General features: G+C 33.7%; 1 protein-coding gene across 1 annotated transcript; it reads left to right on the plus strand.

Annotated features, from left to right (window-relative positions):
• Positions 1-443: 443 nt before the first annotated feature.
• Positions 444-6,960, plus strand: LOC138322413 (homeobox protein GBX-2-like). Its single transcript, XM_069266443.1, has 2 exons — positions 444-1,239; positions 5,799-6,960. Exons 1-2 carry the CDS (start codon positions 780-782, stop codon positions 6,302-6,304), a joined length of 966 nt encoding a protein of 321 aa, XP_069122544.1. The 5' UTR covers positions 444-779; the 3' UTR covers positions 6,305-6,960.
• Positions 6,961-16,132: the final 9,172 nt, after the last annotated feature.

Here is a 16,132-nt window from a genome sequence, read left to right on the forward strand (position 1 = left end):
GGATATTCGATAGTAAATGGGCTCCCCTGCCTACACTGCTTACCTGTGTTACCCGTTTCATTATCCATTTACACCTATATGTGTTACCTGAGGCACAGGTAGCGTTTTACAGGTGTGATGTTTTCACCCTATATCTACACGTTACGGATTTACCTTGTCCAGAGATTCAATACCTCGCTTTGTCATCTGAAATTGAACAACATTTATCATAATTATCCTCTGTCGATTGTACTCAATGAGCCATCACTATGATCTGTGTCAACAATCCAATCAGAATAAAGGACCGCCAAGTGGTACAATGAGAGAGGGCGGGGCTTAAATGATTCAACAGCCTGGCGACCAACCAGGGCGTTGGACTCAATTGAATGTACGTCTTCTGTTAACATTTGAGTGTTTGGAAATGTCATGGTTGATAGTCAGATTCTTATAGGAGAGATGTAGTTCTTCCATCCCATTTTCACATTGATACGGATCGCGTGTATAGGGAATGTTTATATTTGGGACCATATACATAAAAGCATTACCCGTACGTTTAAAGTGTATACAACAAACACTTCTACGGCACTTGTGTACACTTAGTGTAATGGTGAAGATTTAATTGAATTCATAATGAATGTCGGACATTTTGTTTCAAGGGAAAATCGGATGATTTAAATTTTGATAACGGTATTAGTTCCAGGTGGATGGATAAAATATGTGATTTGTTTAATCCGCGAGCTATCTAATTGATAAGGCTGAATTTGGTTTTAATTAATATTTGATAACGTCATCCTGAAGCAATGCATCGTCCAAACGTTGGTGGACCTTTTTCTATTGAGTCCCTCATTGCACCTACGACCAATCCTCGGTTTGGACCAATGATGTGCAATGGTTATCTGTTTATGCCACCTTCAGGACTCCCACAGACACCAATATCTCCAAGTATGTTATCGCCAGACTCCATGGCATATCAGATGCAATCTTATGCACAAAGTCAATTTATTCGCGGACAGCTTGCTGCAGCAAACAGTGCAACGCTAAGAAGTCATTTGCATCTTTCGGGGTTAGCAGCAATGCTTCCCTATTCAGGAGCCAAATCTTTGGACTCAAAATTAAACCCAATTTCCGGTGACATTGGTTTGGATTCGCACGTGCGGAATCGCTCCCCCGAGACCTCTGGATCAGAATCTCCAGACAGCAGTCCTGTCCCACGGGTTTTCCAAGAGGACACAGCCGGCAGATGTCCGCAATATTTCTCAGGTATATTTCACTGTTCACTGTCTCAATACGACACAATTTAGATGCAAATGTTTTTGTGGTGATCATAATTGTCCTCCAAATTTTCTTTGTGCTTAGGCAAACACTCCAGCAAACACTTCTCGTCGCCTGAGCGTCGACAATAGGAGCTATCTTAATTAGCATTAGCACTGTCCATTTTGCATATGGACATTATATTGGCTCCCTGAGATTCTTTTATATTCGCAATACAAGTACTTGTTATAAAAGTAGGCGAGATGTATTTCGTAAATGATTTATATGGAACTTTAAATGACTGTGTTTAAAAATGATGATTAGCCATGATTTAAAATGATATGCGAATGAATTTCGTTTCTACCGGCAAATATTTATAGATGAACAAATGAACCAGTTGTATACAGTATAGCCGTAGTGGTATGAATCTTTCAAATTATATTTATTCTTTTTTTCTATGCTTTTATATAATATATATCCAAAACGGCATTTTTTTCAATATTTTTGAATTTGCATTCTGCGATGTTTTTTTAATTTCTGTTTCGTCTTATTCATTAGTAGTAGTAATGATAAGGCTTATTCATATATAGATTATTAAATCGATGTTGTTAAACAGATAGACTAGTCTAGCATACACGCAGAACTCAAGATATGTAAGACAATGTTTAAACAACTTATTTCAGCTTTGGAAAACAATTCAGCGACTAACTGACCAGAATAAAGAATATTTATAAACAAACGGGACGGCATGGCAGATGTTTTAATTTTGAGCAATAGATTTTGATTTTGATTTTGAATCATAATTTAAATCACAAATGAACGGGGCAAAATTTAAAATTGCATTGCATTTCGTATATACCAATGATTAAGTTTAAAAATATTGATCATTCTTCTATTTCTACACGTTCTCAAAGAAATGAGCATACTTTATTGAAGTGACTAAATTGCAATTGTTTGTTTAAGTCACGCTTGTTTAATGATTGACTAATAATATATACTTATGAACAGCTCTGATAGATATGTGGCTAATTAATTTTTAATTAGCCATTTATTTGTACCTTTGGCTGTACAGACGACAGAGAAATGAAATTTACATTTTTAGATATTGATTTTAAAATCTTAAAAATTATCTGTCGCCGGGGAGTTAAATGCATCTGCATCTCATGAGGGAGGAATACTGACATTCACGTTCTTATATCATCGGATAAAATTGCATAGTTAAGAAAAAACAACACAAAATGCATTCATAATAAATACAAAATGTAGTAATGATAAGTACGATATCTTATCTGATTTAGTAGTGGATAATTTACATTACATTATACCATTGAAAAGGCATTTTCAAATAACATTGCGTTATACATTTGCTTATTAAATGTGACATGACATTGATGTATTTTAAAACACCGATAAAATCAGTCTATCAAAACTAATGAAATGCGAGCGTTGGACGACTTTCACATCAATCAAAAATGTGTAACATAATTGTAAGGGTATCAATATTACACAGTATGCTTGCATTCCCTAATTAGTTATTCCCAGAAATGAATTTTAAATAATTCCGAGTTTGCTATTTTATTACATCATTTACCACATTTCGATATGTCTAACTGACAACTGGATTTCGCATGAAGCTTTTAAAAAAGGTGTGACTCTGTGAAAAACATTGTATATTCACATTTCAATGTTTGAAAGAATGAGGTTATTACCAATTTCTAAATATTCTCATGAAATTAGAACATAATAAATAAATCATATTTAATGTCACAATTAAAAACAATAATTGATGAGGATATAAAGAAAAGACACATAAAAAAACACCAAAATGTGTGCAATATTTGATTAACAAATGCGCTGTCAAAGTTGTAAGATATTACACAAATTAGGCATACTAAGATCATATACATGTATACCCAATTAAGGCACAGTTAGGTGGGTTAATTTTGCCCACAGACTAATGGGAAACCAAGTCACAATTGTCATGATATTACATAATACTTATAATATGAAAGTGAATAAAATCAACAGAGGTATTTTCTAAGTTAAAATGTATGACAGTATCCTTTTCAGTTCTAACGGGATGGGAGGCACCTAAACATGGTGTCCGTTTCAATGTTAAGGCTAATATTCGGCTCCATTGTTCGCCCTTCAACGGGACCACTGAACCTAATAATAAGAGTATCAGTTGAACAATAGCCATCACCGATGGTGGCTTTGTCTAATTTGTATACACAATTCGCTGGTATTGATAAAGTATTATATCATTTTAATTCAAACGGGTATTACTGGGCAGGCTTCTGGTCCTTTGTAAGGCTTCCCACAACGTCCATCAGAGGCCCGGACTCCCTATATAAATAGACCTGAAGGCGTTTAGAAATTAGAAACAGATTCACCAAAAGAACAATTATTGTTCAATTATGGAATGGGATGAGCTGGCTGAAATGAACATTTTAAGATTCTTTAAGCATGTATAGTTTCTTTGTGTCTGCATGAAGGACACACGGGAATGATGGTTAGGTTTTAACGAGATTCCTACCACAGGAATATAGTCGTGAAAATTGGAGACATCGTAGTAATGGATATTTGAGTTAAATCTGAATATCTTGATTTAATTGCTGCCGTAATCTAGAGATTATATCAATCTCCGCGTTTCCGTTGCATTGTGTATTCGCTATTTATAAACACTGGTAGTCGTGTACAGGGAAATCATTACACGTTCGTGAAATAATGCGGCAGTATTAAAAATGACGCCTCATAGAATACCGTACTTATGGTCATAGATAGGTAAACTTGAATGCTCTTTTGGGTGATTTGAATTGCACAGTAACACCAAAAACTTTTCATGAAATATATCATATGCTTCCAAATAATGACGTGAAACGTGGGTATTTCAAAATAAGTTAATAAAATGATTGGAGTATATAGGTTTATTATGGGTTGCAAAATTAAAAGCTGGTATCGTGGCTTGTATATTTCTTTATTATTAAGAATGCTGTTCTTCATATATCTCTTTAAAGATTACAATATAAAACCTACAAAATGTATAAAGCTTAACCGAAGAACCAGCGCGAAATTTTCGTATATGAATCGCTAATTGCAAATATCTATTTACACATATCCGATATCAATCTACAAGTTAATATATTTATTATTGCAAAATCTTTAAGCGCGTACTTCAAATTGATTTTTCAACAAATTAGAAAACAAAAATGGTTTAACAGTTGGCTCATTCAATTTAGGCAATGATATACGAAATGTGTTTAAGAATGTTTGCTTTACTTTTATAAAAAAAACCATTGTATTCAAAAATTTACATTTTAGCGACGTGCTAGTACTTGTTAGTAGTAGGGAATATAATATAAATCATTTTTGCGGAAAGGTGAGCAGATGGTATCATTACACACCTTCCCTATCTACATTGTATATTTGGTATTAATAGGCACATCTGCATCCAATTTTTCACATTTTATACTTTGTCTCTAATCGATAATAATACTGTAATGTTTTATTATTAGTATTTAATATTAACTAAGAATAAACTTGAATAAAGTTTTTAGTTATTTTATGGAATTATAATACAACATCAGAGTGAACAGCGCTAGAATGAACTCAGTTTATGGTTTTACGTAATCAGGTTTGGGGTTTACGTGCCCAGTTTATGCGCTTTACGCACTCATTTTATGCCGATTACTTACCCTGTTAATAAGTTTAAGTACTCAGTTTATGCGGTTTACTTACTAAATTCATGCGATATACGATGAGAGTACATCCATATTTTTGAACCATATCTTCATATCATAAAAAATGTATTCAAATTAATCCTTATTATTCAATATACTATAAATAATCTTTTCAAAATCTTTTGATTGGTGGACCTTTTTTCATTATATTCATTTTAAATAATAATAAGCACGCTGTGGAGTCAGCGAATCGGAAGTTAAGTTACAAACGGCAATGTCATTTTTTTCTGTATGGTCTAAATTTAAGTTTATGAAAATGATTCACAAATGCATTTAAAAACCGCTATATGTGCAATAGGGCGTTCCATATGAAGGTAAGATAATTGTCTGCCGCCTTCTAAAAATAAATAAGTAAAAGGAACAACCCCCATCCCCTAGAAAAAACTAAAGAAAAAAAATAAATAATGCATAAGTAAATTCATATATGGGATCATAGAAGTCTTTCTGACAGTATTTACAAACATAATCAATAAGGCTCTCTACATCCTATCAAAATACACATAACAACCATACACACATTACAAACAATGTTTACATACAAATATGACAATAACAATAGAAACACACCAAGGAATTGTGTAATGCGTTCAATTGTAAGACAGATAAAAATATATATGTAGGAAATATGATAGACAATTCTTAAAAGCAAGTGTAAAATCATTTTTAATACAGGATTTTGTATAAAATAATCTTAGGAAAAGAACAATGAGTTATAACAAGACATATCAGACCCAGGTTTTTCTTTTTCGACAATCGACGGTCAACGCTTGAACACAAACTAAACCTAGTACATTTCCAAATTTTGAAATTGTTTATTTCATGTTCTAGAAAATTCTGCCGAGTCCAAACAGTATGACCCAGCCCAGCCTGAGGCGGATACCGACACAGATGACATGGACATTATGGAAGAGATGACAGACGATGAAAGGATGGTACAAGTTGAGTCGGAGACAGGTCATAAAAATCCGGACGCTGTGGATAGGGTAACTGATTCTATTACTAGCAGTGTGAAAATGCGACGCAGAAGGACTGCGTTTACCAGTGAACAGCTGTTGGAACTAGAGAAGGAATTCCACAGTAAAAAATACCTCTCGCTCACGGAGAGATCTCAGATTGCACATAACTTAAAACTTAGTGAGGTCCAGGTGAAAATTTGGTTCCAAAATCGAAGAGCGAAATGGAAGAGAGTAAAGGCAGGAATGATTCACGGACGGGCACCAAATGAGGTTTCCGGAAAACCTAAAATAATTGTTCCTATCCCAGTCCACGTCAACAGAATTGCAATCCGAAGCCAGCACCAGCAGATTGAGAAAACAATTCGACAAACACAATGAAATACTAAAATATAATAAATATCACAAATATTCTTTTAACCAAATCAAAAATCTGGAGATCTGAGAAATACGCAATATTTGTCACCTTTCTTTCCAATGCAGATTTATCTCTTTTTCCTGTTAAGAAGTAAATAAGTGGCATTGTAATAATCAGATAGGATTGGTTAATATGGTTGCATGTTTTCTAGCCATATCTATAGCAAATTTCAATTAATCATGCAGCCTTGGTGTTTTGATTAAATCCGAAAAATAAAGGCTTTTTAGGTTAATTATGATATAATTAAAAACAATTCCATTGTATTGATTTTGTTACGAATCGCAGAATAACATGAAACAATTCTGATTTAGAAACAAAAAATACGATAGTTTACTGTTAAACGTGGTTATGATTAAAAAAGCACAAGATAATTTACATTGGAAAAACATGTTTATTGTAATGGGGGAACATATAGAATTACATTTTTATCTAATACTATGTTAACAAGTGACAATTTATTAATGCGAATATGTTTTAAAATGCCAATAACTGTGCATAGCTATGCTGGAAAATAAGTAAATGTATAAACTGTATATAAAAATTATTCAGCGGTTACCGTTATTGATATTCTTGTGTTGGTAAAAACTGAAGTCTCGCTCAATAAAACTTACAAAATTGACATGTGTATTTGTGGTTGTTTTGACACGTTTGTACTTAAACTCAATACGAATTGCATATTACATATGGCTGATAAATGGCGGACAAATCCGTCGATGATAAATTGAAAATAATTGGCTTGATGCGATTTAGGGATGCAGATAATGCTAGTTTGTGAAAATCAAGTTTACGTTTTGGACGCCTGTGAAAATTTCGAGCTTGTTTTCTACGAAATTGAGAAGATGTTTGAATTTCCCACTTAGCCTATAAATGCCATTGTGTTGACTATCCTAAGCGGATTTTAATGTTTACCTGTTCATGGATGAATGAGAACTAAATCGAGCATGTACAATATACATGTATTTTCTCTGTTTGCCTTTGTTAATCGAATGTTTTACATCACTTCTCTTTCAATCATCTTTCGTTTCATCTATTGAAGGTAGAATCGCATCATGAACCGCCCCTAAATATAAGTGCATTGAACACTGTAACCATAAAACAGAAATTGAAGAGACAAAACGAACTATTTTAACTTCAAGGAACATTTCTTTCCAATTTTTTCTAATGCTCTGTCAATTGATGTGTTTTCACGGTGTTGAACAAATTGCAGTTTCACATGCAACAACAAGTTTGATTTAAGAAACAGAAAATCTTAGTTGTGCTATAGCTATGTGAAAAAGTTAACGTCTGAATAAGAATTTAAAGCATTTTACATATTTAGCGATCTTGAGCATATCTTATAGCAAACAAAACTGTACAATATATAAAAATTTAAAAACTGACTATAAGCTACACTGAATATGACGAATTCATCGTGTTATTTGTACTAAAAGTTTATTTCTAAATATAATATAAACAACATTTGATATTGATGAAAATTCGACATTGGAAGCATTGATGGTAAATGAGTTAGCTGATAGATTCTCATTGTATGATTGTGGATAGTACAGTGTAATTGATATTTTTTCGAAATATTTCAAATATCGTCCTTGTTATTAAAAGAATTTAGTATGCATGGCGTTCTATGAGGCGTTTTATTTACTCGAAAAGGACATATGTTTCGCTGATTTCTTTTTTTTTTTTTTTTTTTTTTTATATATATATATATATATATATATAGTGTACATCCTTTTTCCAGAAAAGTCTGTTTACCATTGTCATGTCTGTATTTGTTTTGCACAAAGGCTTTTTAGCCTATTTGCTAAATGAAATAAAGATTCATATGTAAATTGATTAATCCCAGTAAACGCTTACATCTCGTTTTTGTCTGTATTTATTCATCATATCTTGTTATTCATTTTCCCACAAAATGAACCATTTATATTTATTTTTCAAACAAATCTGGTGCCGAAGCAAGCGTTACTTAAAAAATAGTATGATTGTCAATCATATAGGCGACACGTATCAGTGTGAAATGATTCAGAGTGAAATGATTCGCCTTTACCAAAAACATTTTACGAGTGGTGACTTCGCTGGTTATACAGCTATCTAGTCACCATGTCTCATGCAGTACCACTGTACCACTGTAAACGAAGTTGTGGGATTTATTGGTTTTACCGTGCGTTTTCTCAATATGTTATAATTATTGTACTTCTCCTCTTCTTATCGGATATTTGTCTGAATCGTAAACTATCATGACTGCCATCCCATGGTTTCTGATTGGTCAAAATTTAGATATTGTCTGCCCTCAGTAAAAACTAGCATATATGGGTTCTACTGGATGCTAAACACAAATCTACTATTTTCGAGAACACTCGTTGCCATGGTAACAATGTTGAGGCTACTGATTGGTCGAAATGAAGGCATCCTCTGATTTAGATGAAAATTCGTATATAAGAGTTTTCAGTGAAATAAATGTAATCATATAACAAAATAATCAAAACAGTAAGCATATGACGGCGTCCATTTGTATAAAACAAAATTCCCATCGAGATTTATATTAATCAGCAACGAATACAAAAGGATCACAGATTGACATCGCATGGTCACACCTCGGAAATAAAAAGTATGATTATAAATTAAAATGAGATGCTGAAAAATTGTATCCCTTCCTGATAGAGATATTCAACATTTAAAGATTCGAAAGCAACTTTATCGAGAATCTGATTAATAACAAAGCCACTGAAACTACTGAGAAGCACTCAACACCTCTATTCCAAAAGCCAATCATAACTGATAAAACCATTTCATCAATTTCCGCATTATTTGAAAAATGAAGATGTCACTTCTAAACCGTTCGTCCTTACCCAAAAGAAAATATCATAACTTGAAAATATTATGATACATTATATGACATGATACCAAAGATTAATCTCCTCACGAAAAGTATAATTTAATTACTGAATTAAATGTCACAGTTGATATTACATTTTGATAAAACAAATACCAAATCCTTCGTTTGTTTTTAGTATGGATAAAAAGATAAAATGACGATAATTAAATAACAACAATAATGAAATCCTGTTTGATAAACTAAACAACACATACATGTATTCACCATTCTCCTGTCATCATGGGAAATAATAGGATGCAGAGCGGACCTTTAAATCAGTGCAGATCACCTTTATCAAATCTCATCAAGTCGTTATGGGCCTATCTAAATTATACAATTCCCGCGGGCCCTCACAAGATCTCGACCGGTAGGTCGAATACATTAACAGTGATACATCACAACCATATGTATAAAAACACCCGAGAGAAAATAGATTATGTAACCTCGGTGTGGGAAAACACGTGTTTCTAACGCAGCATAATTTTAATGGATCAACAATAGTTAAACCCGATTATACAGATACATATACTTATATAGAAATAGAATAAATTTGACATCTTATTTGTAATTTAAACAACTTTTATAAATCAAGTTTCTAAGTAAATGACACCAGCTATTTATCCTCAAATACTTTATGTACGCCGTGTTGATGTAGGCATATCGAAGTAAAGTATGACAGTTTATATAATTCATAGTGCGATCCTTAAAAGTTTGTTTACACAACACATGCTTTTCTATCAATACCAACCTTCCAACAACACAATTTTAATACACTCGTGTAAAAATGCGAATAAGCATCCGTACGTAATACATGGAAGACACGTTTAATTATGATAACAGAACCACGCTTGCCTTAGGTTTTGTAATCGTAGTAAAGTAGATGTATTTTAAAAGTCTTAGATACCAAGGGAGAATATCTAACAAAACATGCTTTCCTTATACTAAGGTTATACCGTTTGAGGAAGTTTATCAAAGATGTAAATACAACGGTACGATAACTGTAATATATTTCTTTTTAAACGGAAATGATATATTTGTACATCTATAACAAATCGTGTAGACATATTTTATTTACACGCAAGAAAGGTATACGTCATATTAGCATCCATACTTAGACAAAGTTATGTTTCTTTGCTTTACAAAACATGTTCTGTATTGCAGAACATATTCCGACTTTTTCTAGTATTTTTGTCATAACGTTCAGTACTTTCACTTTTATATGACAACAACATTCAGTTATGTTAGGATATCTTGTGATATCTAACAAAAAGTAAGAAAAGCGGAGCTCTTAGTTACTTTTTTATGTATTTGTTATATCCTTCAATGTCTAATCCAAGGCCAAATCGCAACTTTAATTTTCATCTTGTATAAAATAGATCATTAGTTATAAAACCTTTAGCTAATGATTTAGGCTTAATTCAATAATGGCTTAGGCACTAATATTGTCGACATTTCCTACATCAAAAAACCCATCTGCGTAAGCGAAAATTTCGCATGAATCATACATTATAAGACTCTTTCATATGTGGATATGAAGGATAGGGATATTCTACCCGAGGGTCACAAAATGTAGTAAAACCCGAGGCTTGCCGAGGGTTTTGCAACATTTTGTGATCCCGAGGGTAGGATATCCCTATCCTTCATATCCACTTATGAAAGAGTATTTCGCATGAATCATACATATATATATATATGTTGTGTAAGTTCCTCAGGGAAAGCGGCTATTACTACGGATGCGTCTAACTCCAATATTGATCGCTTATTCAAAATTAAACTGATTCTGTCATGTCTTGAATAGTAATGATAATTGTTTCCCATTGTTGTTCATCAAATCTGCAATTACATAATTTCAGTATTATCTAACAAAATAGCCTTCGTGTTTACGCCAGGAGTCGCCATATGAGGTGTGCCATTGTATATCCTTCCTGGTGGATGGATCTACCAATGGAATAGCTCTATAGATCTATCTTGGTTCTCTGACCATAAGCCTATGGGTTCTTTTTAAAGGTAGGTTTCGCCCAATGAAATATAATGACTACGAAATTGAAATTTATCCTGTACATAGATATAATTTTCAGATCATTTTCAATGCATACAGCGAACAATATGGGTGGTCAGTTGCCTAGCTTGACCAGGAAAATACTCTTCTAAAAAAATGAAGTCCAGCTTTACATAGAACATGACGTATTTTTTTCAAAACGAGGCCGCAGCAACAAACGGAAGCGTGCAACAAAATGTCAGATAGAAGTGACAGTCTTGACACGGCATGTTTAGTTAAAAAAACAACAACAACAAATCGAAGTGCGATGGACTGTTTATACAAATCACTTCATGTTACTTACAGTCTGCGGCTGTTTGTGCGCTGGCATATGTGTTGAAATTTAACTCACCACGTGCAACGCCGTTACAACAGATCCGGGCAAGTTCCACTTGAGATGTGGCTTCTGTTTCTTCTATTGCTACATGCAATAGGTTCAAAAAAGAAAATCAAAAAAGAAAAGAAAAAAATGACTCGCATTTGTTCTTTCATAAACGTAACCAAAAAGAACTGATATTTTAAAACTGTGACCATGTATTCTTTACAGATAAAATCACATCTGCTAATGACCACTGTAAGTAATATTCTTCAAATCGAATATATCATTGAATTAAGACAAAAAATTTTGTATTGTATTGTCTAGATGAAGTACATACAAGTACATTTTGTAAGGAGATTTATAAACACGGTATTGGTAGATTTTTGACACATATTTTGCACCGTCATTAAATTTATTTTTCGTACGGTAAACTCGTGTTTAGACTCATCCCATTTAAGATATCACTTTATTTTTCATACTTAAACGAAGTATAATGTCTTCCTGACAGATAAGGTGTGTGGGATTCTATGGGGAGAGGACAAAGTTAACCACAGTATCGTCTCCTCACACCTTCCCTACCACATATGTTACCGACAGGCCTCAGGTATTTGTCGTCACGCCTCATTAATTATTCATATTCCCTGTTTGATGCTCCCTAAATAATGTACCCCTGGGTTTGATATTAAGGTTGGTCCATCTCAATAATTTTTTTTGTACGATTGTTAACCTGAATATCCTCTGTTTTATGACCGAGTTTGATATTTGATTTGTCGGTTGACAGCATCAGCTATTTCAAAATAAATGCTTAGTCCTACATTGGTATATCTGAAATGACAGCAGTGTCTGACCTGTTGGATTGATTAAATTTTCCAAAAGACCTTTAAGACGAAGTTGTAGTTAAAAGAATCAACATCAGTTATTTAAGGTAACTGTCTGATATATTGGTGACATTAATCGAATTGTAAAAATGTTTTGTATCTCGGTCATTTCCATTAGATCCTTATGCTTAACCAAAGGCAGTAATAGTATTTTCCAGAAAGAGGTTGCAGTGATGACTAAAAAAATGATTTGCCGCTATGATTTGTTTTTAATTCGTATGAAGTCGATCTTTTGACACACACATATATATATATGGTAGCTGTCGTCGGAGACGCTTACTCATTCGGAATCGGTGGTCTCCTTTTCCTGATGTAAACGTATTGGAAAAAAATATTAAGGTTAATATGTGTATATTATGGGCCATTATGTTTGCATTCTTCCTCGTTATTTTAGTTACAAGTTTTTACGATTAAGATGTTTGTAAGTTGAAAAAAAGCGGAATAATTCTTCTGGTTTTATATGTGATATATGGTACGTGGTACTAACACAAAAATATTTTTAAATTATCGTCGGATGAGCGTCCACATTTAAACCTTACTGAAGGCGACGTTCCAGTTATCTTTCCGTTTGGACAGAGTAATGCATGAGGTGATAAGAGTACCAGGAGGCCTGCTAAAGTGGACAGCGAGGGTCAGTCAAGTGGTCAACAATTATATCGCCACGCGACAAGTCATCGCTTACCTCACATTCCTGACATATTAAATCAATGTGTCAAGGTGTTCGGAACAATGCTGTGATTATCAGTAGGAATCTGAAAGTAAAAATGTGGTAGGCTAGTCAAGAGGTGGAGAAATAGTACCCTACTAATTTCCTTCTGTTTTCTTTCTTTTATTATTGGGGGTGGGGGGGGGGGTGATGGTGGTATATTTTTGAATGAGGAAGTCTTGATTTTGTGCGATGAAAATGATGCAGGTCCTTTCCACATACGTCATTTTGTACATTTATTGCATTAAATGTATTGCTTAATATCATTTTGATTAATAAATCATATCTAAAATGACGGATTAAGAAAACTATTAAATAAGAATTATTCACATAAATCATTCTTCTGATCTTGAGCATTCCAGCTGGTTCTGTTGACATGACTATTAATGCTGGTTTCCGTTACCATAAGCCCTCCATATCTCAAGACTGCTGTAAATATGAGGTCATACACGACAACTCAATTTGGCCAATAGTTCATTTACACCTGGACATGCTAGGGTTTGATTCTTTGAAGAATTTGGCGCTTAAAAGTCCGCTCAAAAGTCAACCCAAAGATTATTATCAAATGGATGATATTCATAATTTCTATTCTCTTACAAAGAAAATATATCTTAAAGTTAAAAAGTTAGTAAGTGAATTTATATAGATAATACAAATACTGAAGCTGAGTTCACGGATAATTACGCTCAATTTTTATTCGCTAAAAGTATACTTCATGGTTTTGTGTGTATTCAGTCATGGTCACATATACCAAATTATCGTAATATAAATGATCTTATGATACATCTTAAACTTGTTTTACACTCATTATCAAAGTATTTAATTCATTGTTGATTACTACCAGTTCCTTTGCAAGGTCGATATTCACACAAGGCTTACACAACTGACTAACGAAAACAGCACATAATGCACAGTGCTTTATTATGTTTCCAATTAACGAAAAAAAATGAGCACACATTCAAATTAATGTACTACAATTTTTGAAGAACAAAAGACAGACGACGTCAAAACTTTAAAGTAAAATTAATACTGCATTCCCTATTTGTGCTCTCATAAGTACACTTATTGAATCATTGAATTTATTAGAATACAATATATGTAATACAGAAGAGAGCGTATATTTTCTCCATTATTCGGAATGCGTGAAAGTATGCAATAATTTTGAACTTGATCCATGACCTCTAACATGATAAAACAAAAATAGTATTATATCCATATCAATCTTGACCGTTATCTACAAACATATAACTATTCAGTGCCTGAGAATTGGGACGGTTAATTTGGAAGATAAGATGTCTAAATGTTCTTTGTACCTGTGATGATAAGGTCGTTGAAGGTGTAGTTGAAGTCGTTGAATTGTAAACAGGGTGTGGGTTACTGAACAAACTGCTAGGGCCTCCTGGGTATATTTGTTTTTCAAATCAATGGTAATACATGGCAGCTGATTCCGGCACTATACCATAATCCCGCCGTCAACTCGAGAGAGAAATTGGCACTTGATAGTTTGTGACTGTATGAATAAGCACCTCCGCGCCCCTTAAAGGTGTTTCGCGTGTCCTCCTCCAGTCATGGTGGCCACTTGACGTATTTATAATCTGAACACTTATCTTTTTATCCAATTAAATTTGAAATCTCACACAGCGAGCGCATTTCACAAGTAACACGAGCGATTAACGCACTTTGATGGCGTTTGTCAGTAGCTGGTTCGTGCTCTTTAAGTGGATTAAAAAACGTTATATGTTTAACAACTATAACGACAATTGATATATCAAATTTGGTATACAGGTTTGGTAAATGGTAATCACGTGATAAGTGTTACTATGGGAGGAATCGGGTAACCATATTACATTCAATCATTGGTCACTGCACATCTGTTCAAGGAATCAAAACCTGGCTGCATATGTATGCGCCGGATCTGCGAAAAGGGCGCGGACACTTTATAAATAATTGATATAATGAAAGTAACATGTTTAAAACAGTATTCAATAAAATGTTGACATAGAAAGTGTGGTACCTTCTATATCCTTAAGGAATACTTATCTCGTGATCTATAAAAGTGTCTGTTACAAGACCCATCTTAGACGATTTAGTGGTGATTTCTCTGAACACGAAATTATATAAAAAAGGGAAATTAAGAAAATGATAAACGGGTATTATTATGTGTCAATTCCAGAAGAGAAACGATGACATGATGGGATGGGAAAGCAATGGGAAATGCAATACTCGATTTATGACAAAAATGGGATATTTGATTAAAATGTATTCCTCTTATTATGAATAGGGATCACAAATGTAACGGCTGATACTATTAATTATCATAAAGGAATCAACTTTAATATAATATTAATTTGGTACAATTTTCACGCTCTTAAACACTATGTCCTCTTCATTAAAGTTTTCGTCCGGGAGTCTCGTACATGCTGTGATCCCTTATCCTATCTGTCAAACAAGCTTAAGTTGTCACTGACCATCGGCCGCAACACGCAACATCCGGACAATATCCGTGTCATAGCCGAATGACCACTCGTTTCCCCAGCATGGATACCGTGTGTCCGGCAAACTGTGATAAACTACAGGCAGACAGACCTTATTTCACGGAACGCAAGTAGGTCCTTGAATCCTATTAAAAAGACCATTCAAAATGTTACAGTACTAATTGACCCATATCAGCAACAAAACGATGTGTGTTGAATGATTTGACAGTTGATGAATTGTCGCCTTGTCAATTCACATGTACAATTTTAATAAGGGACCATATTAAAGAATATACAATGTATGTTAATCACTATTGCAGCAGCTAGACAATCATTGCAAGATTAGTTGTGTACATATTGATTTTTGTATTTTCAAAATAGACCAATGTGACTTTCCCTAGTGTCTGGCCAAGTAACTGGTAACAAATAGCAATCATTACTTACGTATAAATTCCCTTCCATCCAACGTACAACAGGGGCAAAATTAGTCGTATATAATTGTTATAA

The sequence above is a fragment of the Argopecten irradians genome, chromosome 4 (genome assembly GCF_041381155.1).
Source record: "Argopecten irradians isolate NY chromosome 4, Ai_NY, whole genome shotgun sequence".
Taxonomy (NCBI): Eukaryota; Metazoa; Mollusca; class Bivalvia; order Pectinida; family Pectinidae; genus Argopecten; species Argopecten irradians.